At 38.7% G+C, this 25013-nt stretch overlaps 1 protein-coding gene across 14 annotated transcripts in view; it reads left to right on the top strand.

The window, feature by feature from the left end:
- Tpd52 (tumor protein D52) overlaps positions 1–25013 on the top strand; it is a 107364-nt gene that overhangs the window by 66084 nt on the left and 16267 nt on the right. For all 14 annotated transcript variants that reach the window (XM_048783099.1, XM_048783096.1, XM_015485898.2 and 11 more), the window contains 2 exons: positions 12028–12143; positions 22843–22991. In XM_048783099.1, the coding sequence (XP_048639056.1) occupies positions 12028–12143; positions 22843–22991 (265 nt within the window). The remainder of the gene's footprint in view (positions 1–12027; positions 12144–22842; positions 22992–25013) is intronic.

The raw sequence follows: 25013 nt of genomic DNA, 5'->3' as shown, positions 1-25013 counted from the left end.
GTGTAGACAGAATGAATAACTTGTCCTCTGTGTATGCTATTTGTATTTCTATGTAGAAGTTCTTAGCATTTATGCTGATGACTCTATTTGAAAGTTCATGTGGCTTTTAGCCACTATTTTCTTAATCAGACAAGAAGTGCATATAAAAAGAGAACTGATATAAAAAAGCATCCTACTCAGAAAGGTTGCAAACACTTATCTGAAAGAACATATTCTTTGATATTTATCCATAATGCCATTTTTGGGCAAATGAGAAAGTAATGAGATTCAATCTACCGGCAGGACGTTCCTAAGAAGCACCCACAGTGAAGAGTAGGAGGTGAACCAGTGACCAGAAAGAAAAGAGACCTTCCTTCAGGACTTCTGACCTCCTTTGTAACCAGTGACCCACATTCAGAAATACCTTATCCTTCTTGATCCTCCTAGATACAAATATCTATCAGTAACTAAGCAAATTTTGTGAAACAGCTTATTCTTACTATGTGTGATGAACTCATATCTATTTTATGATATTCTGTTCCATTTCTTCTTTTCAAAATGCTTATCAAAGATTCAGTGACCAAAAAAAATGCTTATCAGGTACTACTGCTAAATGAATTTCACCACCTATACTTTGAAAACTCTGATTTATATAGTAAGTTCCAGAATCTAGAGTGGAAGCTCCAGGAGCAGTTGTTTTGTCTTTTTGTGGTTGTTCACAGCTATTTCCCCAAACATCTGGAATGGAACTTGACATTTGTGGCTCAACAAATACTTGTGGAATGAATGAATGAGTGAAGGAAACTGGTAAGGACTACTACACACTTAGTTCACTCTGCACATGTGAGCACTGAGTCTAGGAGATACCGGTAGTATCTTCAGGTAACTAAATCCAGTGAGCCTAAGCTGGACTTGCCCTGTTCTTAGCTCTCAAGCCAGGGTTTGTTTTTGGACGACAGCATCTCAGCCTCTCGGTGATGAATGTTATGGAACAGGTTAGTCATTCAAGGCACAGCTTCTCCTTAGGTCAGGGGTTTTACTCTGGGGTGTTTTGCTGGTTCTTTATGTGCCACAGGTACCTGAGCATTCCATTCCACCTTTGGGTAACCCTCAGCACCAGTGGTCCCACGGCTGGTGTTACGTGTTGCGCTTTTCTCTTCCCCAACTCTGAACTCTTACTGAACCCCTGGTGAGGGTAATTCCCAGATGTTATTTATGTAGAATCTCTCTTCATCTTGAGAGTTTTCTAGGAAAAGTCAGGAAGACAGACCTGACTTTTCATACCTTTGGCTATGATTGGTGACTTCAGAAATTATGAACAATTTATAAAAACAAAATCTCACCGTTAAATGCTGCCATATTTTAAACTCAGAATAAGAGTGAAAAGTGAAACTGAGATGCTGGGGCTTATACTTCTCTTCATTTCGTTTTGCCCTTTTTGATTTCTACTTTGTCATTCCTATTTCTTCTTAGGGAAGTAAGTGGTTGTTGCATCTTACGAGCTTTTCGTCATTGGAAAGGTGTTAAATAACCTGCACATTTTACAAAATAAAAACCAGAGTAGAGCTGAAGAAATGAAGAACTCTTTATCCCTAGAGTGAAAATTTAAGGATGGAAGAGACTTCCTCTCTGGGCACCCCCACGTTTCCCTGTAGCTGACTTCTCCTCTGCAGAGCATCCCAGCTACTGGTTTTACACTTGGTTTGGAAGAGGTGCGTGGACTGATGAGGGGAGGAGATGGCTTTGAAGTAATTGAAGGTTTTTTTCCCCCATTTTTTAAAAAGTTGAAACAGATTTAAGGGTCAGGTTAGAAATATCTGGAAGGAGCAAATAAAACATTGGAAAATGTGTTGCGCCTTGTCGAGCTCTCCTTCCTTCTCTACTCTTGCTGTGAAGTTTTGGGAGGTGATTCTTTCTTGGGTGGGAAATTGACAGCAGTCCAGAGCCCTGCTTTCCCAGGATACTCGCCACTATCTGGCTCCCAAGCCCTCCTATCCCTTTTTGTCCTAGTACTCGCCTTTCCCTTCCTCTCCTTGGAAATGACCTTGATATCCCTCAGTTAAGCTCTTAAGGTTCCCGGATCTGCCCCAGATGGAGCAGATTGAGTTTTCTCAGCTTCGCTGTTCCCTGCTTTACAGTGACTCGGTTTCCTCCCTCAGGTTTTTCCTCTTCTCACCATGGACAAATAATGGGGAAATGACAGCCTTGAGAATCCCAAGTTCCTAGGGCCCTTGCTTCTGCATCACCACCTTTGGAAGGTGATCAGCTGCATGGATCTTCAGATGTCCCTTGCCCTAAGTCAGTGGTCCTTGCCTGGGGCACTTTTGCCCCCTGGAGAGCATTTGGTTGTCACACCTGGTATAGATGTGGGGCTGGTACTGGTGTCTAGTGTGTGGAGGTCCTGATGCGACCCAGGGTAGGGTTTCCAGCACAGAGCGAATTCTGACTCAAAACCCGGTGCACATCCGAGAAGCCCATCTTCACTGAAGAGAACACCTTGGTGTGGGGACCCTCATGTTTTCCCCCACCTCTCCTGGGGTTTCATTACATCCATAAACAAAGAGCAAGGTGCAGAAAGCAGGAGCCCCAAACACAGACCTGTGGGGTTTCGCAGCTTTAACTTGTGACGTTTGGGGTATTGCTACTAAAGACACTTCAAACTCTATAGTATCTCTTTCTCTGTTTCTTGGTCTAAAAAGGTGTGTATTTCCTGTTTGTGATAAAATAAAACAATCCTAGAGACTAAATTTCTTATTCAGTCTCTTATCTTAAAGCCACTGTTGCCTCTTTGAAGACTGTGTAAGACATGGGGTATGCAGTTTTCTTTTTTTGGCGGTGCTGGGGATTGAACCCAGGGCCTTGTGCCTGTGAGGCAAGCATTCTACCAGTGGAGCTATATCCCCAGCCCCTACAATTTTATTTTCTAAAGACATGTTGAACACTTAATTATACATCAACAAATTCTTTTTTGAGTAGATGGGTTAACACTCTGACCAGATGTCAGATACCTTAGGCTGTTTTTTTTTTTTTTTTTTGGCATCTTCTTTCCTCCTAGTTGAACCTTCTTGGGAGCAGCTGATATAGCCCTCCTTCTGTAATGTCACTTGTGCCCCACCTGTGTAACCATGGTGCCTTTGCCTTGTACACACTTCTCTGTAACACGAAGGGAGGCGGCCTGTCCAAATAGTAAGTCTTTGGATAGATGAAATATGAGATAGAGGTTTTATTGCTTTAGCAAAGTGACAGTTTATGTCTGTTTTAAATAGGAAAGCCTCGGTTGGTAAAAAGCAGTTAAGAGAGAATGCAATGCATAAATAAAAGTCTCAAAATATATGATAGATAGTGAAGCCAGGCTGGGTTCTTATATTTCCCTCTGACTGAACTGTGTATCTTCTTTTAATTCATTTTTTTGGAGAGTGTTTCTGAACATCTCCTGTGTGCTGGGCACTGTGCGTCAGAGATGGTACTGGGGCTACAGGTATGGAACTGGAACACAGAAGCCAAGCATTGCTCTGTTTGGTCCAGGTTCTAGTACAGTAGATACTACTCAGAGGTTACTGTACCCAGAACCAGGGCTGGCTTCTCAGCTCAGATCCCAGGGTCCAGGGAAAATCCTCCAGGAGCAAGACCACTTAAAACATGGAAATGAGTGAGAGTCAGAAAAAGGGATTTTTCAGGTAGAGAAGTAATATGTGCAACGACACAAAGCATGTTGAGTAAAAGAGGTGGTTGTACAGCATTGTGAATGTAATTAATGCCACCGAATTGGACACTTAAAATGGTTAAAATGTTACATCTTATGTTATATGTTTTATCATAATAAAAAATGGACCCCAAACAAGTATGGGAGGTAGGTTTATGCATACTAATATATTCTTTAAAAGAACCCCAAATTGCATCTCCCTGGATGAACTTTGGATTGGAAAATGTGGTGGGAGAGGGCAATAGCAGGAAAGTTCCAAGAGCAATGAGCTCAATTTACTTGAAGGTAGGAAGCCAAGGAATGATTTAGGTCAAGGAGCATTTAGGTCAGATGCCTACTGTAGAGTGAAGCTCACTCTGGAGGCTGGGTGATAAATGTGTTTCAGGGAATGGAGACCAGTAAGGCACGTGGGGGCAAAATCTAAGCAGGAAATGGTGAGAACCTTAAGTGAGTCAGGAATAATGGGGTTGGAGGTGATGAGTGAAATAGATACTTGAACATTGAGATGAAGTGACACCTCAGAGAATAGGCAGAAAAAACCCAGGGAGGTTGGGTGGACTGGAATTTCAGGGGAACAGGGATTTCAGACTGGAACTCATTGTCAGATACCTTGGAGATGCCAAATGAGACCATGATTGAGAACTGTCCTTAGTGGAAGGGATATGGAATGGGCAGGTGCGAGGTGAGGGGACTGAAGAGTGATGGGAGTTTGGGGGAGAGAGGCCTGGGATGAGCGATGGTGCATGGGATAGTGGGAGAAACAAGTCCTGTGTGTCCACTTTTCAGGGGTAAGGACTGTGGGCCTCTTGAGGATGAACATGTGGTCAGAGGTCACCCAGCTACTGACTGACCGAGTCAGTTTTTATATTCTTTTCCATCTGTGTTTCCTAGTGCTCCTCTAACACAGTGCCACAAACTGGGAGGCTTAACACAAGAGAAATTGATTGTCACATGGTTCTGGAGGATCAAAGTCCAAAATCAGTGTGTCTGCAGGGCCATGCTCCCTCTAAGGGATCCTTCCTTGCCTCTTCTAGCTTTTGGTGGCTGCCAGCCACCTGTCTCTGCCTCCGCTGTCACAGGTTGTTCTCCCCAAGTCTGTGAAATGTCTTCTCATGGATCTGATAAGGATACCAACTGTTGGATTGTTGCCCACCCAAGTCCAGAATGACCTCACCTTAACCTGATGATGTCTGCAAAGACCAGCTTCCAAAATGGCTTTTTCACGTTCACAGGTTCCAGGAGTTAGGAAGCAGAGTGTCTTTGAACGGGACACATTGCAATCCATGGCACCATCTAATTTCAAAGCTTATGCTTGTCTTTTTCTATTCTTTAAAAAAAAAATCTCTCTCCCCAGTTTCATCATCTTTATACAAGGAAGGGTTTAAGTTAAATGACCTCCAGTTCTATTCAGATCTAACGTTTTATGAAAATGGCTAAAAAAAGTTTTAATCATTGTACAAAGTCTTGAAGGGAAGCAATTGGGATGAAAGTCAGAGATGAACTGAAAGCCGTTCAGGTGTGTGGCCCACACATGGGGGACCGGGGCTGTACCCACAGCGCCAAGCAGAGGTGCATGGTGCGCACTAGGCTCCCGCTCCTGGTGTGAGTGCAGGGCCCTGGAATGTATAGAAAAGACTGTGCTGTTTTCCTTGGTTGAGATTTGCAGAGGTATGTGGCGAATAGGTGGTTATGCATAGGAAGAGAGACACCTGTTTTGAATCTTGAATCCAATAAGTCAGTTCAAATAAAGTCTTTATTAACATTTGTTCTGTTCTAGGCAGAAACTGAGGGTTTTTTTTTTTGGTGGGGGGAGGAGGTACTGGGGATTGAATTGAAGGGTGCTTAACCACTGAGTTACATTCCCATCCTTTTTTTTATGTTTTATTTAGAGATGGCCTTGCTGAGTTGCTTAGGGCCTTGCTAAGTTGCTGAGGCTGGCTTTGAACTCACTGTCCTCCTGCTTCAGCCTCCCAGGCCGTTGGGATTATAGGCGTACGCCTCTCTGCACCTGGCTGTAGGCACTGTGAGTTCTAAGATGAAAGGATAAGGGAGTGATGTCAGGACTTTATAGTCTAGAACTGGATTATCTTCCATTCTCTGAACTCTTTTCATTGTCCTCTCAGGCTGGCCTGCTTTCCTCCTGCCCATCACATTTGCTCCCAGGGGCTCCCACCAAGCCAAAAGCTTAAAGACCCTGTCTTCCTCAGATGACCCCCAAGTGCTCACAAGTTTTGCATTTGATCAAATCTAAGACCTCAGGATCTTATGCTGTTCTGTTATTTTGTGTTTTATTTAAAGGCAAAAGATGTTGGCAATTTAAACCAAGAATCAATACTTTCTTGCCACTTAAAAATTGTAATTTCACATGTAGTAAAAAGTCTTTTTTAGATTTATTTAGATACGTACCCTGACACTGGCATAATTTTTTTGAAGTAAGAAAGTTGAGGTTTTCCTAGAATGCCTTTACATTTGTTGTCTCACTTGCCTGAATTGCTTTTTATCTGGGAATCCTCTATGCCTGTGCTGTTTATTTTCTTCACACATTGTTTGTGTTAGTAGTCCTTCTTAAGTGAGAGGTCTGTAAGTAGATCTGGGGATTTCTAAACCACTCACACCAATTTTCAGGTGATAGAGAGCAGAGTCACAGGCTTGGTTGGCCAAACAGTCGTACAGTGCCTCTCAAGCTCAGAGATGTAAAACATAGAAAGATATCTTAAGACTGGTGCCCCATGTCTTATCCTTCATCCTTGCTCCCCAGAGTGTGGGGCTCTCACCTGCACATCCAATAGTCATCTGTGTGTGAGCTTAAGGCTCTTCTCAGTGCAGGCCACCAGCCACCCTGTTGCTAGAGGGACTTTCTAGAGGATACACTGGTCACTTCCCCCACTTAAACACTTCAAAGGACACATGGGTGGAGTTGAAGATGGGCCACAAATGATGACTTGATGGGACACGGGGTCACCGATTTCAGGCTCTTGGTACTTTCAGACCAGTTGTTTCAGTCAGCTTTTTTGCCGCTGTGACTAAAAGACCCAACTAGGACAACTGTAGAGGAGGAAGAGTTTATTTGAGGGCTCATAGTTTCAGAGGTCTTAGTTCATGGACAGCTAGCTCCATTTCTCGGGGCTCAAGGTGAGGACATCATGGCAGAAGAGGGTGGCAAAGGGAAGCAGCTCACATGGTTATGAGGAAGGAGAGAGAGAGGTCTCCACTTACCAGATACAAATATGTACCTCAAAGCTACGCCCTTAATGGCCACCTCCTCCAGCACACTCTACCACTTCAGGTACCACTCAATTAATCCCTAGTAGGGAGATTAATTCACCGACTGGGTGAAAGACTCTCACAATCCAATCATTTCCCCTCTGAACCCTCTCTCATGGTCTCACCCATGAGCTTTTGGGGGACACCTCACATCCAAACCATAACACCAGTGATGTAATGTGGAGTCTCTGTGGAGAAAGAATTGGCCCTGTTTCCTTTATGCAGGCTTTAAAATTCAATAGCTTTTTGAGCATCAAATTTTGTTTTCCAGATTAGGAGTGCTCAACCTGTATCTGAATCCCTTTAGATTCTTCCTGAATTGGGGAGTACACATAGACAAAAAGGTATATGTCTAAGAAAAAAATGTGAAAGGCAAGAGTTTAAGTGTCAGGAGGACCCTCAGTTTTTATCTTGCTTCTGTGAATCTGGGTAAATTATATACCCTCAGGGGATCTCAGGTTTCTGGTAGAAATAAATAGTAGTCCTCTCATCAGGTGATGAATGGTTGTAAGGTTTTTCTGTTTTAATGAGACTACATGTTAGAGAAAAAATATTCAGTGATACTTGTTTTAAAGCACAGTGTGAAAGACTTTATCCAAGACCATCAAGGTAGATGTAGGGACCATTGCACTGGGGGGTCTTATACTGGGGGAGGGAGACTGGCTCCACTCTGAATTCAGCCTGGGCAAATGGGAATTTATAGTCATTTATTATTATATATATTATTATTATAGCGTGGGGGTCTGTGGATGGAAAAAATCACTAAGAGGTTAGGGGTAAAGCAGGTTCTGGCTAAACCAACCCAACAGGATTCTTGCTGAAGGCTGCGGGTGTTGGAGGATGAGGCACCTAATCAGATGTCAAGGTAAATCAGATATCAAGGATGTGGATTCTGGCTAAACTGACTTAGCAGGGTTCTTTTGCTAAAACTAGATTTTACAAGAAAGTGCACAGATGAGCCTAGGAAGAGTTCAAAGGCCTGACTGAAGTTTGGTCAAGCAAAGAATCTTTGCCCATGTAAAAATGTCCCCTCAGAGTAGCTGGTGTATTAAACTTCAATAAATATTATACTAATGTTAATTACCCCCTTCATCTTTTTTTGGGGGGGGGGGAAGGAGGGGGTACTGCGGATTTAACCCAGGGCTTCTTGAATACTAGGCAAGCACTCTTACCACTAAGCTACATCCCCAGTCCCCTCCCTGCCCCATCATTTAAAAACAGCTTTCCATCAGATTCTGAGAAGAAACATTAAAATTAATAAGTAAGTTTATTTTTGGATTATTTATAGTTTTAAGCAATACTTTAAAATATCCTCATTTCTCACCTCTCATGTTGAATGTGAAATTGGCTTGTAAGCTAGATTCTTCTTCCATCTTAGATATTGAGGTATTACTGAGCACATAGGAAGCAAGCTAATATTGAGAAAATACATAAGGCAAATTTGAAAACCATAGAGTTGGAAGTGATGAAGACTGGTTTTGATCTAGTTGCCAGAGTCTTTTATGTTTTTAGTTTTATTATTATTGCTTCCAGATATCTTCCAAGCCTGGCTGCCAGCTTCCTACTTGTGTCTTATGTGTTTTCACATCAGTGAATTGAAACATCTGTTTTCAAATCAGACTGACTGTGTTCAAAACCCTAACTCCACCACTCATTCAGGTGTGTGAGCTTGGGCAAGTTACTTCTCCCCTGTGAACTTTTGTTTCCTCATCTGTAAATGGTGGTAGTTTTCCCCACCTTACAGAAACGTTGCAGGTAAATGAATGTTTTTGGACTCTTTAGCTCAGATTTGGATATAAATAGGATGCACGTGTGTTGGTATGTATGGTTAGTAACACTCCTGAGGCACATTTTGCTGGTTATTTTGGTTATTTGGGATCTACCATTCTGTTTTTTTTTTTTTTTTTAAATGTTCTTTATTTTCATTTTCTTTTTCCAGCTGATTATCTAAAAACAAACCTTCAAAAATATTGATGATTTGCTGCCACCTACAGGCTCCTGTGGGAAAAGCAGAACACATCATTTCTCATCTCTTTTTTCCTCCTGGTACTGGGAACTGAACGCAGGGATACTCTACCATTGTGCTACATCCCAGCCCTTTTTATTTTTGAGACAGGGTCTTCCTAAGTTTCCCAGGCTGGCCTCTAACTTGCAATCCTTCTACCTCAGTCTCCCAAATAGTCAGGATTTCAAGTGTCTGCCACCACACCTGGCCATTACCAGCTTCTTAGATGCCAAATATGTTTCCATGTTATCTAGGTGGTCCTGAACCAAATATGAATAATACCACCTCTTTGTTTTCCTTGGTAGCCTAATGGAATATTTAAATAATACATAGGTAAATATGGGTATTCCTTATTTGAAATTCTTGGGGCCAGAGTATTTCAGATTTTGGAGTTTTTAGGATTTTGGGTTGCATAGACTTCACCAATTGTGCATCCCTAATTTGAAAATCTAAAATCATGCATGCTTTAAAATTCAGTAGCTTTTTGAGCATCGAGTTTTGTTTTCCAGATTAGAAGTGCTCAACCTATATCTGAATCCCTTTACAGTCTTCCTGAATTGGGCAGTACATATAAAACATCATTAGCAGCTAGATAATATATTTACCCCTTGAAGTTGATTTGAAAAGTATTGTTTATTCAAAAGCATGGGAGAGTTTTTTCTGTTTTAAGACATGGCTTAGCACCTGAATTTTTTCTTATTTTGTTTTGGGCTCCTGTTGTAGTTGAGAACTTGGGAGCTCTGAGTAGAGCATTAAAATAATGTTTAGTGTTTGTTTTGGCTGCACATATACTAAAAAAAAATAATAAAAGAAAAGTATTGTTTATAGGCAGTTCTGTTAGTTCTTTCTGTACTGCCATATCTGATGGCTCCTTGTGTGTTTGCCTCCTATCCTCAATCTCATACTCCCTTTGTCACACAGTCTGACGTGGAGGGTGAATTTCCAAGTGCACACAGATCTCGGAAGTGGTTTCTGACAGTACAGGGCACAGTGCCTCTTCACAGTTTGGTTTGGCTGGCATTGTTGTAAGAGGTGCCAATGCCAGGAAGCAGGAGATGGCATCTGGTAAAGGCCTGGGTGCGACCTAAGGGGCTAGGCTAAAACAATAAGAAACTGCTGGAAGATTTCAAGTGGAGAGTAACATGATCTGACTTCTATAATGGAAATGTTACTTAAGTAGTCCATTCAGGATATTTTAGAGGAAATGTACAGAAGCCATTATTCATTGAGCTCTTCTACTGGCTGATCATACATTTGAAGTACCGTGTGTGCATTTGAGAGCTTGTTCATATTCTATTTGTCAGTCCAATTTGTGGTTTTGGAATTGTTTTATTTGTATTAACAATTCTGTAAACACCTTCCAGGTAGGCACTATTTGGGTACTTCACCTTGGTGACTCTTGTTACTAAACAGTTATTATACAACAGAGACTATCAGGTCCCTCTGTAATGTGTATGCAATGTTCATACACATTGTCACGTTGGCTCCTTTACTTTTCTCATGTTTGCCGTGATGAAGGCAGCTTTTTCAACATTATAGCTCTTTTTCCTCTCTGCCTGACTGCCTGCCTGCCTGTTAAGTCCTTCATCTGCTGCCTGGCATCTTGCTTTGGGCAGGTGCCACATGATGATAGGACTGAACAATCCCTTCTCAGACATGGGAGTGGAAGGTGGTAGGGGAAAAATGCAGCAGCTATGACACTCACTGGCAGAAAAGGGAGAATAGAAACAGAGGGAAGCTTCCTCTGGTCCTCCATGCAAAAAAAAAAAAAAAAATTGCTGCTACAGAAAACCATGAAATCTCAAATCTGCAACATGGGAACGGGTGGGTGGACCATAGTCTGGGTAAGCAGGAGGCCCGTGAGTGCTTGCTTCAGGTGGAGATGTTTAAGTGGGTGCCCAAAACTCAACAATCAGATATGTTAATACAGTGTTTTTAAAACATCAAACTTAATGCAAACAAAATCTCTGATGGACAGAATATTAAAATTTTAAAATCATGGTCAGTAACAGTGCTGTCCATGTAGAGCCATTTGGGAGCCCGAGGCAAGAGGAGAAAATCAGCAGTACGGATCCTATTTAAATTTGGGTATTTTGTTTGTCATGGATTTTTTGAATTAATTTTGATTTTAAAACTGCATTACAATATTATTTGTATTGAGTTTTTTGGTGCTCACTTCCATTTTGCACTTAAGGTTTAGGATCTTGCTGGCCTCATCTTCGCCTTTGGATGAGAATTGAGCAAGAAGACAGGGGAGAGCAGAGGGGCAGCTGCCTTCCTGGCCATGATCCAGATACAGAGCTCGTCTAGTGGGCTCTGTTCCAGGGGGATGGGTGCAACTGATTTGGCTTTAAATAATGTGAAAAGTCTGTGTTTTTGTGTGTGTGTGTGCGTGTATTTGTATGTATGCTTTTTAAAGAGTATCTGGATCCCTTGTACTGAGGATTGAACTCAAGAGTACTCTAACCCTGAGCTACAAGGAAAGAAATGGAAGGAATAGAATTTCTTCAGGGCTTTAAGTTCATCCCATGGTTGATTCTTCACTGTTTTTCTTTTCTTTGGGTGGTGCTGGGGATGGAACCCAGGACCTCACACATCCTAGGCAAGTGCTCTACCACTGAGCTACCTCCCCATCCCTGAGGTTTCTGAATGTTGGGTTTGATCATCACAGGAAGCTAACGATGTGTACAGTCTTCTTCCAGGGGCTAAAATCTTTCATATCGTTTATGCTGATTTGCTAATGTAGCATCTTATCCTGTGCAGATCCCATTCTCAGCCTCTCTTCTGCTCTGTCCAAGCTGTATGGTGACTGAGAATGTGAGCAGAAGCTAGCAGAAGCTTGTATTTTCTAAATTCATATTCTGGCAGAGTCTAAGTTGGTGGTTTTAGTGGTTAGCCCAGACTTTACTCTTGTCTTTTACTGGGAGAGCCAGGTCATTTGAAGGTACAGAGAGGTGATGTGTGGCTCTAACCTAATTGACTTTATTCTGGCCGGTTTAGCGGAGCAACCCAAAGGAGAATTCTACTGACCTTTCATAATTGCCAGACTTTTCTCTTTCTTTTTTTTATCCCCAAGGTCTGCTGAGGACACCCACAGTACCCGAGGAAGGAGAAGATGTTGCAGCCACGCTCAGTGCCACAGAGACCCTCTCAGAAGAGGAGCAAGAAGAGCTGAGAAGAGAACTTGCAAAGGTGAAGGAGAACCATTCCTTTTATAAGCTGGTGTTTTGCACTTAATATGCAATTTCCTTGTTTCTCTAAAGCATGTGGGACTGGTTTACAGTTAGTTTCAGGGAAGAGAAAGCACCTTGTGTTTATTGCTTAAATTAGGTCTTGCTTCAGGAGAGGAGATTGAAGGGGATGATTCCAGTTTGTTTTTATATAATAAAACATATAGGTCAAGTGGGTCTGAGATGTAGTGTGTGGAGGAGGAAATGGGTGGGAACAATACCAGCAAGTCTCCTAAGGGACATTGCTGAGACTGATACTTGTGTTCTTCAGCCACACCAGTGACTGCCCTGTCCTTGCCTGTGTTGTGGGTACTGGCACCTCTGAACCTTCTGCTCTCCAACTCCATTCCTCCCTCCCTCCTTTCCTTCCTTCAGCTTTCTGCCTGACTTCAAAATTCCAACTTCCTTCTTTCCTAACTTCCTTTCTTCTATAAAACTCACATAACATAAAATTAACTGTTTTTCTGGGCATTGTGGTGCACCTGTAAAAATTCATAGTGACTTGGGAGGCTGAGGCAGGAGGATTGCAAGTTTGAAGTCAGACTGGTCAACTTAGCAAAACCCTGATTCAAAATAAAACAATAAGAAGGACTGGAGATGTGATTTAGTGGTAGAGCATTCCATTCATTTTTTTCTACTGGAAAAAAAAGAACTGTTTTAAAAGTGTACAATTCAGTAGCGTTTAGTGCATTCACACTGTTGTGCACTATTACTTCTTTCAAGTTCCAAACATTTTCTCTTGCTCCCAAGGAGTCGTTCATACTCATTAAGCAGTTACTCTTTCAGCCCCTGGAAATAGCTGATCTGCTTGTGCCTATATGGATTTAACTGCTTTTTGGATATTTCATGTAAATGGAATCATGCAATATGTGACATCTGGTTTCTTCTGCTTAACATAATGTTTTCAAGGTTTATTCATGTTGTAGTATGTGTCAGTACTTCATTTTTATGGCTGAATAATATTCCATTGCATGTACCTAGCATATTTTGTTTTTTCATTCATTTATCGATGGACATTTGGGTAGTTTCTATCTTTTGATTATTGTGAATAGTGAGCTTTTAACATTTATGTACAGATATTTGTTATGCCTGGAAGTGGAATTGCTTTGTCATGTGGTGATTCCACCTTTAACATTTTTGGAGAACCACCAAACTTCCACAGCAGTGACACCATTTTATATTATCACCAGCCATTTGTTCACTTCCTTGGTAACATGTTAGTCTCTGTTTCCTTCATTAATAGCCATCCTAGTGGATGTGAAGTGGTATCTCATTGTGGTTTTGATTTGAATTTCTTTAATGACTAGTGATATCTATTCATGTGCTCATTGGCCATTTATCTCTCTTGGAGAAATGTCTATTTAAGTCCTTTGCCCATTTAAATAATTGGGTTGGTCGTCTGTTGTGGATATGTAAGTGTGTGTGTGTGTGTGTGTGTGTGTGAGAGAGAGAGAGAGAGAGAAAGAGAGAGAGAGAGAGAGAGAGTGTGTGTGTGTGTGTGTGTGTGTGTGTGTGTGTGTATGTATTCTGGATGCTAGACCCTTATCAAATACACAGTGGTCAAATGTTTTCTTCCGTCTTGTAGGTTGTCTTTTTACTTTCTTGATAGTATCTCTTGATATGTAAAAGTTAATTTTTGATGAATTCCAATTTTTTTCCTCTCTAGTTGCTTGTGGTTTTGGTGTTATATATAAAAATTCATTTCCAAATCTCAGATCATAAAGATTTGCCCCTATGTTTTCTTTTAATATTTTTATGGTGTTAGCTTTTACATTTAAAGCCCTTTGTTTATTTTGAGTTAATCTCTGTGGTTTGTGGTCAGGTTCCAAGTTCATTTTTTTGCATGTGGATGTTTAGTTTTCTCAGACTATTCTTTTCCAGTAAATGCTGTTGGCATCTTTGTCAAAAATCAGTTAACCATATATGAATTTATTTCTGAGCTGTCAATTCTGTTACATTCCTCTAGATGTTTCTTCTTAGAATAATTTTATGCTCTTTTGATTACTATAGCTTTGTAGTAAGTTTTGAAATCTCAAAGTATGAATCCTTGACCTTTTCTTCTTTTAAAAAAATGTAATTCAGGTCCCTTGGAATTACAAATGGACTTCAGAATCTGCTCCTCTTCTTCTTCTTCTTCTTCTTTTTTTTGGTACCAGGGATTGAACCCAGAGGTGCTTAATCACTGAGCCATATCCCCAGCTTTTTTTATTTTATTTTTTTGAGACAGAGTCTCACTAAGTTGCATAATGGCCTTGCTAAATTGTTGAGGGTGGCTTTGAACCCAGGATCCTCCTTCATCGAGAGTCACTGGAATTACAGGTACTCACCACTGCTCCCAGTAGAAGCTGCTTTTCCACCACAAAAAAATACCATTGGAATTTTGATAGGGCTGGCATTGAATCTTTAGATTGAGTTGGTGAATATTGCTATCTTTTTTGTAGGGGGGTAGGTTGCTTAGTAAGTTGCTTAGTGCCTTGCTGTTGCTGAGGCTGGCTTTGAACTCGTGATCTTCCTGTTTCAGCCTCCCTAGCCACTGGGATTATAGGCATGTGCCACCACACCCGGCGTATATTGCTACCTTAACAATATTAAGTCTTTAGTCCATCAACATAGAATGTCTTACCATTTATCTTTAATTTCATTTAGCAGTGTTTTTTAGTTTTCTGTGTACAACTTACACTTCCTTAGTTATGTTTATTCCTTTTAAATTTTTTTATGTATTTGATCCTTTTACTGTTAACATTTTATTGTTTTATTCTTTTAAAATTTTATTCTTTTGTGTGCAGTCATAAATATAATTTTTTTGGAGACGGTTCTGGGGATCAACCCCTAGAACTTTATGTATGTGAGGCAAGCATTCTACTGCTGAGTTCTATCCTCGGTCCTAGAATTATTTTTTAAGTTTCCTTTTTAGGTTGTTCATTGCTATTGTATAGAAATACAATCAAATTTTAATGTTGATCTGATATCCTGACACTTTGCTGAATTTGTTTGTGAGCATGAATAGATTTTTTTTTGGTGGGTTCTTTAGGGTTTTCTGTATATAAAATCATGTCATCTGTGAATAAAGGTAGTTTTTCTCTTTTTAGTTTATGCAACTTTTATTTATTTTTCTTGCATAATTGCTCTGTCTAAAATGTCAAGTAGAGTGTTGATCTTGATCTTGGGATAATCTTAGTATTTCAACATCTAGTATAATACTAGCCATCAGTTTTTCATAAGTATACTTTTCCATGTTGAGGAAGTTTCCTCTTTCCATCCTTGTGTTCCTAAGAGTTTGTTTTGGTGTTTTTTATTTGGTCATAGAAGAGTTTTGGGTTTTCTCATGTTTTTTGTTTTTTGTTTTGTACCTAATGAGATAATCATGATTTTGTTTTTCCCTTCATTCTATTAATGTGGTATATTACAATGATTGATTTTTTTTCATATGTTGAATCATCCTTGTGTTCCTAAGAGAAGTTCCATTTGGTCATGTTGTATAGTCTTTTTAATGTGTGGCTAGTTTTGGTTTGGTAGTATTTTGTTGAACATTCTCTTGCATCCATATTTATAAGAGATATTGGTTGTAGTTTTCTTTTCCTGGGATATTTTTGTCTGGTGTTGATATCAGGGTAATGCTGGCCCCTTATTCTGAGTTAGGAAGTATTTCTAGATCCCCCGACCCCTTAATTGGTGTTGATCTTTTAAATATTTAGTAGAAGTTTTTGATTACTGATCCAATCTCTTGTTTTTTAATTATTTTTTAGTTGTTGTTGGACCCTTATTATTTATTTATATGCAGTGCTGAGAATCGAACGCAGTGCCTCACACATGCTAGGCAAGTGTGCTACCACTGAGCCACAACCCCATCCCTGATTCAATCTGTTTTTATGTTATAGGTCTGATCAGTTATTCTGTTTCTTTTGGCATTGGTTTTGATTATTTCTCTATTTTGAAGAATTTGTCCATTTAATCTAGGTTATCTACTTTGCATATAATTGTTCATAGTATTCTTTTATAATATTTGTTTCTGCAGGATTAATAATGGCCCCACTTTAATTCTGACTTAGACTTTTTGTATCTTCTCTTTCTTCTTCTGTCTAGCTAATTTTTTTCAATCATGCTGATCTTTTTAAAGAATCAGCTTCAACTTTATTCATCATTGTTTTCTATTTTACATTTTTTTTAGTCTTTATTATTCTCTTCCTCCTGTTAGCTTTGCATTTAGCTTACTGTTTTTTTCTCTTTAAGTCGTGAATTTATGGTATTGATTTGACATCTTTATTCTTTTTTTTAATATAGGTATTGATAAGTGTATATCTCCCATGGACACTTTTTTCATTACAATCCATCTGCTTTAGTATCTTGTGGTTTTGTTTTCATTCATCTCAAAATATTTTGTAATTCCCTTTGTATTTCTTCTTCAACTTACTGGTGGTTGAACAGTGTGTTACTTTTCATAATTGTGAATTTTCCTTTGGTTTTTGATTTCTAATTTCATTTCATTATTTAGAGAAGGTGCTCATACAGCTTAAATGTTATCAAGACTTATGCTGTTGCCTGGAGAATGTTCCCTTTTGTAACTGAGAAGAATGTGGATTCTATGGTTTTGTGGGGGAGAGTTCTATGTATGTCAATTAGGTCTAGCTGGTTTATATTATCTTTCAAAGCCCAGTTTCCTTCTTTGTCTGGCTGTTTGTACTATCCATTTCTTTCCAAAATGTTTTATGAATAAGGCTGGGATAGAATGGGTAAGGGAGATTGACATAGGCCTTATGAGGAGGGTGAGGATTATTATGAGTATTATTATGTGACTAATGTTACTTTAAAAAAGACAAAAAGGATTACCTAAGTTGTTTTTTTCTTTCCAGTTTTTCTACAAGTTATGTTTATTATAGAAACATTAAAAAATGAAGAAGATTGTAATGAACGACAGTGTCAAGTTTTTAGATTAAGTTTCTTGACTTTCTTGGTATATATTGCTGTAACCTGTTTTAGAAATCTCTTCTAAGAAAACATTAGAATATACATCTGTAGCTTTTCCCCACTTACTTAAATTTCAAAATATTTTTCATACCAATAAATAATCTTTCACAATCTTATTTTTGATTTCTGTAAGCTCATTTTTAGTTGATGGGCATATTGTCATTTATAAACATTCTGGGTTTTTTTTGCTATTATGAATAATTGATAAAAATACTTTCACATAGATCTTTATACACTTCTTTAATTATTTCTTTAAGAGAAAGTCCTTGAAGTAGAATTATTTATATTCCCATGTACACCAACATAGCCAAAATACTCTTCCTAATGTTTCTCATGGTGTATGAACAATCATTTTTTCCAGATCCTTTCCAGCTCTCAGTATTATATCAAAATAAAAATAATTAATGGCACCTAATGTCTACAGCTCAACTGAGCTCTCAGTGTATTATTTTTATTAATTTTAATAGCAAATGTTATCATGATGAATGGGAGAGGAAACACAGGTCTAGGTCTTGAAATAGATTATATAACTTTGTTTAGTAAATGAAGTTATCGGGTCTATGATTTGTAAATATCTTCCCCACTCTATGGATTACCTAAGGTTTTTTTTTTTTTTTTTTTCCCTTGGGATTGAACCCAGCACTTTATATATGCCGGACAAGCACTGTACCACTGAGCTATACTTGATTGCACACTTTGAAACAAAGAAGTTTTTAATTTTGATAAAGTCAACTTTATTTATTTTTCCCATGTGGTTTCTTGTGCTTTAGTATCATATGACAGAAGCCTAATCCAAGGTTGTGAAGATCAAGGTTGCCATACACAATGAAGGGTAGCCGCCTTTAGGCCTATATTCAGAGTTCAGCCTTTATGAACTCTGATGCCTGGGCACATCCTGTTTTGTTTGTATAGGATTCATGCTTTTTTTAGAAGTTTATCCAAACCTTCCCCAAAGTCTGTGAGACATGACAGAATACAATGACTGTTACCTCTTGGTTGTGTCATAATAATAATTAGATACAACAAAAATCATTTACACTTCTAAGTAAGGATAATTTTCAATTTGGAAAAAAACTGGTTGAAATAGTTGCAGAAACTTCGATAGATATATTTTTTTAAAACCCTTTTATTTTTCTGTATTCTTTTTTTTTGGGAGGGGCGACCCAGGGATTGAACTCAGGAGCACACAACCACTGAGCCACATCCCCAGCTCTATTTTGTATTTTATTTAAAGACAGGGTCTCACTGATTTGCTTAGCACCAAACGAAGTTGCTGGGGCTGGCTTTGAACTTGTGATCCTCCTGTCTCAGCCTCCTGAGCTGTTGGGATTACAGGCATGGGCCACTGTGCCCAGCTCTTTATTTATTTTAATCTATCTATCTATCTATCTATCTATCTATCTATCTATCTATCTATCTATTAGTTCCCATCAGTTATACACGACAGTAGGAAGCTCTTTGATTCATTGTACTCAAATGGAGCAAGTTTTCACTTCTTTGGGTTGTGCATGAAGTAGAGTCACATCATTTGTGCAATCATACATGTACCTAGAGCAGTAATGCCCATCATTCCACCATCTTTCCTACCCCTTTGTCTCCTCCCGACCTCCCCTATGCACCATCCAAACTTCTTCCACTTATCCCATGTGCCCCTACCCCCATATGGATTAGCATCTACTTATCAGAGAAAATATTTGGTCTCTGATTTTTTTGAGATTGGCTTATTTCACTTAGCATAATATTCTCCAACTCTATTCCTACTTTGAGCTATAACTTAAATACTATCAAATTCAACCTTTTAAAGTGTACAATTTGGGGTTTGCCTATGTTTATTCACTAGGTTGTACAGCCATCACTGCCAATACCAGAACATTTTCATCATCTCACAAAGAAACCTGTTCCCCTTAACAGTCAGTCCCAATTCTCCCTCCCCAGCCCCTGGTGATTATCTCTTTCCCCATAGATTTGCCTATTCTGAATGTTGCATGTAAATGAAATCATGTAACACATGGTCATTTATGATTGCTTCTTTTACTTTGTATAATGTTTTCAAAGTTCACTCATGTGACACATACCAGGACTTTTAATGGCTGAACAGTATTCCATTACATGGTCACAGTTTGTCTTTCCATTCATCAGTTGATGGACATTTAGTTGTTTTCACTTGGGACTGTTAAGAGTAATACTGCTGTGAACACTTGTATATGGGTTTTTCTGGGGATATATGTTTTCAGTTCTCTTAGTTAAATACCTAGGAGTAGAACTGCCAGGACATATGGTAGCTTTTTTTTTTTAAATTTTTGAGAAACCATCCAACTGCTTTGCTGCCAAACTGCATCGTTTTATCTTCCACCAACAGTAACTAAGGTTGCAGTTTCTCTTTGTCCTTGCCAACACTGGTTTATGCCTGTCTTTTTGGTTATAGCAGTCCTACTGGATGTAAAGTGTTATTTCTGTTGATGTTGATCATCTTTTCTTCTTGCAAGAAATGTCTACTTAAGTCTCTTTCCCACTTAAATCTGGTTATTTGTCTTTATTATTCAGCTGTAAGTTTCTTTATATATTTTGGATACTAGACCAGACATATCGTAATATATAACATTTAACTCCCAGGCACTTAATTTGCCCATTCTGTCAGTTTTTCTTTTCTTTTTTGGTACAGGGGTTGAGCCCAGAGGTGTTCTACCACTGACCTACATCCCCAGCCCTTTTTGTATTTTTAATTTGAGACAGGATCTTTTTTTTCCCTCTACATATTTTATTGGTGCATTGTAGTTGTACATATTGATGGGATTTATTGTTACATATTTGTACATGTACACAATATAACCATGTAATTTTAAAAAATTTTTTTAGTTGTAGCTGGACACAATACCTTTGTTTTATTTATTTATTTTTATGTGGTGCTGAGGATTGAACCCAGTGCCTCACGTGTGCTAGGCAAGTGCCCTACCGCTGAGCCACAACCCAGCCCAACAATATACTATTTTTTTAATATTTATTTTTTAGTTTTAGGTGGAAACAATATCTTTATTTTATTTTTATGTGGTGCTGAGGATTGAACCCAGTGCCTCATGCATGCTAGGTGAGCATTCTACTACTGAGCCATAACCCCAGCCCCTCAACAATATACTTTTTGAGACAGGATCTTGCCAAGTTGTTGAGGCTGGCCTTAAACTTGTAGTCTTCCTACTTTAAACTCCCTAGTCACTGGGATTACAGACCTACAAGTCAGATTACACCTGACTTGTCAGTTGTCATTTTAATTTCATGATAATGTATTTTGGAGTACAGCAGTTTTTAATTTTGATGATGTCTAATTTAATTTTTTCCTTGTTGCTTGTGCTTTATGAGTCATATCTAAGAAACCATTGCCTAAATCAAGGTTTTAAAGATTTGCCTCGGTGTTTTATTTTGAGAGTTATATGGCTTAGTTTTTATATTTAGGTTTCTGATCCATTTTGAGTTAATTTTTGTATATGAACTGAGTTAAGTGCTCAATTTTATTCTTTTATCCAAGAAATTGGAAATTGAGTTGTCCAAGTCATATTTATTGGGGATAAAAAACAAACCAAAACAAAAAACAAAAAACAAAAACAAACAAACCTATTTTTTTCCCCACTAGTTATCTTGGCCACTTTTATTGAAAACTAGTTTGCTTAATTTTATTCCACTGGTCAACAGGCCTGCTCTTCCTCTCCTTCCCTTCCCTCTTTTTCATTACTAGGTGTTGAACCCATAGCCTCTCACAAGCTAGGCAGGCAGTGTATGACTGGGCTATATCCCTAGTCCTTACATGTCTGTTCTTAATGCCAAGTACCACAGTCTCCATTAATAGAACCTTGTAATGCCTTTTTCACTTGTTATTTTTGATTTGCACTAGAGATTCTTAATGATGTTCTCTAATGCTTTTAAAGTCATTGTGTGTGTGGAATTAAGGAATGGTAGCAATGTTGGGCTGTATTTTACCACATGCTAACCAACAAAAGCAGGGAATGCACTGGGTTGTGCATTGTTAGGAAGGTTCACAGTGGTATATTTTTTTTTTTTCTAAGTTTCATTAGGGGAAATTGGTACCTCAGAAAAGTGAGGGGTAGGAAGCTTACCATATAGGTCTATGTGAAGTACCCGGGGATTTGGAGTTTGGGGGAAAGAGAGGTATTGGAAAGGTAAGAGTGCACGATGAGGCCCCTGGGTTTAATTGCAAAGATTTGTAAGTACTTTCAGAGCTTAAACTAAGTCACTCATTCTGAAATCATGGAGAAGTGGAGTCTGGAAACCTAGGTTGAATTTGTGGTTCCTGTGTTACTTGTTGGATGACTTTGGGCAAATCATTCAATTTACTCAATTTTGAACCATATTTACTCCCCTTCTGCTACATTTTTACATTCTACTTCATCAGCATTAATCTTAAAATATAGCTTTCAAAACTGGTACAATACTTGAGCTATCTCCTACAGGCATAGAAGATCGTCTGTTCTTGACATACCTTCCAATTAAGCCATTTAAGAGCCGAGTGGTTAGAGTATTCTATTTTTGGTGTCCACATCATGTTTGATATATGCTTCTCTCCATTGTTGAGTACTATATTTTTTAATTTCATGTTCTCTTAAGATTTAATTAGCAGCGCAAACAGTTGACTTAGTTATGTATGTTGTTGTTAAAGGTTGTATTGTCTTTGAGGTCATAGAAGTGTGCTGGTGAGGGCTGAGAGTATGGTTTTGCAGCAAGCTAAGGGAAGCATTTCTGTAAAGGTCTAGAATAGTAAGAAGCATACCTTAGGGACCTAATTTTTCAATTTTCTAGGACAAAAAAACAAATTCTCTCCCATATGGTGTGTTTCCCTGTGTGAGCCTACCCTTTTTCTGATTTCTTGGTTTAGTCTTTTCTCCTACTCTTTCTTTTCTTTGTAGCACCTGCTTACAGTTTTAGCTTCTGCAGCTTCTTCCTCCAAGTCTTTTCAGCTTCTCCTTTCATTGTTATCTCAATTTCTCAAACTGAGCTTCTGGATGAGAGAATGATTAGTTAAGTACCTCTTTCCCACCAGTCATATCACTGGTTCACGGCCCCTCGATGGGTGAATGGTCTTGGGTCCCTGACCCACAAAGGATCTCCACAGGCCCCGGTGGGAGGCAGTGCTGTTTATTATGGCAGTTTCTTTGGCAGTCACGAAAAATGATACACCCAGTATGAACTCATGAAATACACAAGAAGGTTGAATTCTGGTGTGGGTTGGTGGTACATGTTTTAGTGGGGAATGAAGGTTATTTTGATTTTGTACACAAATAGAAGATTTTGTGGGCATTCAAATAGTGTAGAATTATTTTATCTGGCAGGTTGCATCACAGGTCAGCAGAATAGGTATGGAGTGAATTGAGCATTATCTGTTGGAAAGAGTTTTCAGCTCTCAACCACCATGCGATAACTAAGTAAAGAACTACAGGGAGAGAGGAGAAAGCAGATACAGCTCAATAGGAATTTGAACAATTACCTGCAGAGAGAAAAGAACAGCTCTGTAGAGAGCTGTTTGTATAACAACATGAAGCCTGTTTGTATAACAACATGATGTTTTAAAAAGACAGGTAAATGAATCAATTTTTAAATCACTCTGGAATTTTGAGTAGAGTTTTGCTCTAATAATTTTGACTTACTGAATAACTTTTGCCATATTCCTCCCCCAAATCTCTTCCTCATAGGTAGAAGAAGAAATCCAGACTCTGTCTCAGGTGTTAGCAGCAAAAGAGAAGCATCTAGCAGAGATCAAGCGGAAACTTGGAATCAATTCACTACAGGAACTAAAACAGAACATTGCCAAAGGGTGGCAAGATGTGACGGCAACGTCTGCGTATGTTCCCTCAATACATTTTTCTAGACAACATGAAGGACATTTCTGTACCTTTCCTTTGAGGAAGGGAAGAGAAAGGGGATGAGGACACTTGGATAGCTTTTATTTAAATCACACAGAGCACTTTCTTTCCATTTCTCTATTATAACTTTGGTTTTCTAACTGTTTTAGGGAATAGAAATAAAACCAGCCTCATATGCAAGTTGAAAAAAACAAAATTCAAATTCAAGAAGGCTATACAATAGTCCTCCTTTACCATAGTTGTTTCCTGAGGTTTCAGTTTCTTATAGTCAACTATACTCTGAGAATATTAAATGAAAAAATTCTAGAAATAAATAATTAATAAGTTTTAAATTGCATGCCCTTCTGAGTAGCATGATAAAATCTCTAGCAAAGGAAACAATTAGATGTAAGAGATAACTTACTGAATAGGAGAAAATCTTTGCTAGCTACTCTTCTGATAGGATTAATATCTAGAATATATAAAGCATAGAAAAAACTTTAATAAGCAAAATAACCCCACTAATAAAAGGGCAAATGAATTAAACAGACACTTCTCCAAAAAAGAATACAAATGGCCAATAAATATATGAAAAAATGTTCATCATTAGCAATAAGGGAAAGGCACATCAAAACTATACTGAGTTTTCATCTCACATCAGTCAGATGACAGTCATCAAGAATACAAATAATAATAAATGCTGGGGAGGATGTGGAGAAAAAGGAACACTTTTACACTGTTGGTGAGATTATAAATTAGTACAACTGCTATGGAAATCAGTGTGGAGATTCTTCAAAAGACTAGGCATGGAACCACCATATGGTCCAGTTATATCACTTCTTGGTATTTGTCCTAAAGAATTAAAAGTCTTCACACTACAATGATATATGCATACTCATGTTTATAGCAGCACAATTCACATAGCCAAACTATGGAACCAGCCAAGGTGTCCATCAATGAATGAATAAGGAAGAGTTTTATTTAGTCATAAAAAAGAAATTATGTTATTTGCAGGAAAATGGGTATAGCTAGAGACTATTATGTTAAGCAAAATAAGTCAAACTCAGAAAGTTAAGGGTCATATGTTTTCTATCATGTGGAAGCTAGATAGGAAAAAGAGGGGGAGGATCTCATGAAAATCAAAGGGAAGATCAGTAGAAGAAAGGAACTGAGGGAGTTGGGGAAGGAAGAGGGAAGTGCTGGGGAGTGATATTGGCCAAATTATACTGTTATATTGTGTGTTGTATGCATGTATGAATATGTAACAGCAAATACCATCATCATGTACAACTATAATGCACCAATTAAAAACATGAGAGGAAAAATATTTTCCCTCCATTAGGAACTTCCAGAAATCATTAAAAAAACAAACAAACAAAAAAACCCCAAAAAACTCATGCTATCCTGCTTGGAACACAAATCATCCCCTTTGTCCAGTGTATTCATGTTAAATATGCTACCAAGTCACTTAGAAGCCACATTAGAGAAAACAGTATATACAGAGCTTGTGAGATCTATGGTTTTATGCATACACTGATGGTCTTGGAATATGTATTGTCATCAGTTTAGGGAGGGGACTACTGTATATTGACTTTCCAAATATATATATATATAGTGTCGTTTAGTCCTCAGAATAAGTCACTAGAGTATTGGTAAGACAACCCTAGATAAGGAAATAGGCCCAGATAAGTGAAGTTTTGAGGTCACACACTTCTCAAAATGTTGGGTCAGGACTCAAATTCAAGTCTGGACAACTATACAGCCAGTCCTTTTTATTTTTTAATCTGCTTGTATGTATCATAATATTCTCGGGTCAGTCTCTTCTATGTGCTCATAGCAGAGACCAGTTCTTTGAGATGTGTCTTTGATCACACAAGTTCTGATATAGCATTATCATAGTGCAGTTTTCTTTCTTGTCACAAGGAGGAGCAAACTTCTAGCAAGGGATTTAAACTGTTGTCTTATCTTTTGTATCTCTGCAACTGCTGACCAGGTGAGCTTAGGAGTTGTTTACAGCTTAG

Source organism: Marmota marmota, unplaced genomic scaffold (assembly GCF_001458135.2).
Source record: "Marmota marmota marmota unplaced genomic scaffold, marMar, whole genome shotgun sequence".
Taxonomy (NCBI): Eukaryota; Metazoa; Chordata; class Mammalia; order Rodentia; family Sciuridae; genus Marmota; species Marmota marmota.
The sequence above is the reverse complement of the archived record's forward strand: the minus strand, read 5'-3'. Positions and strand labels throughout refer to the sequence as shown.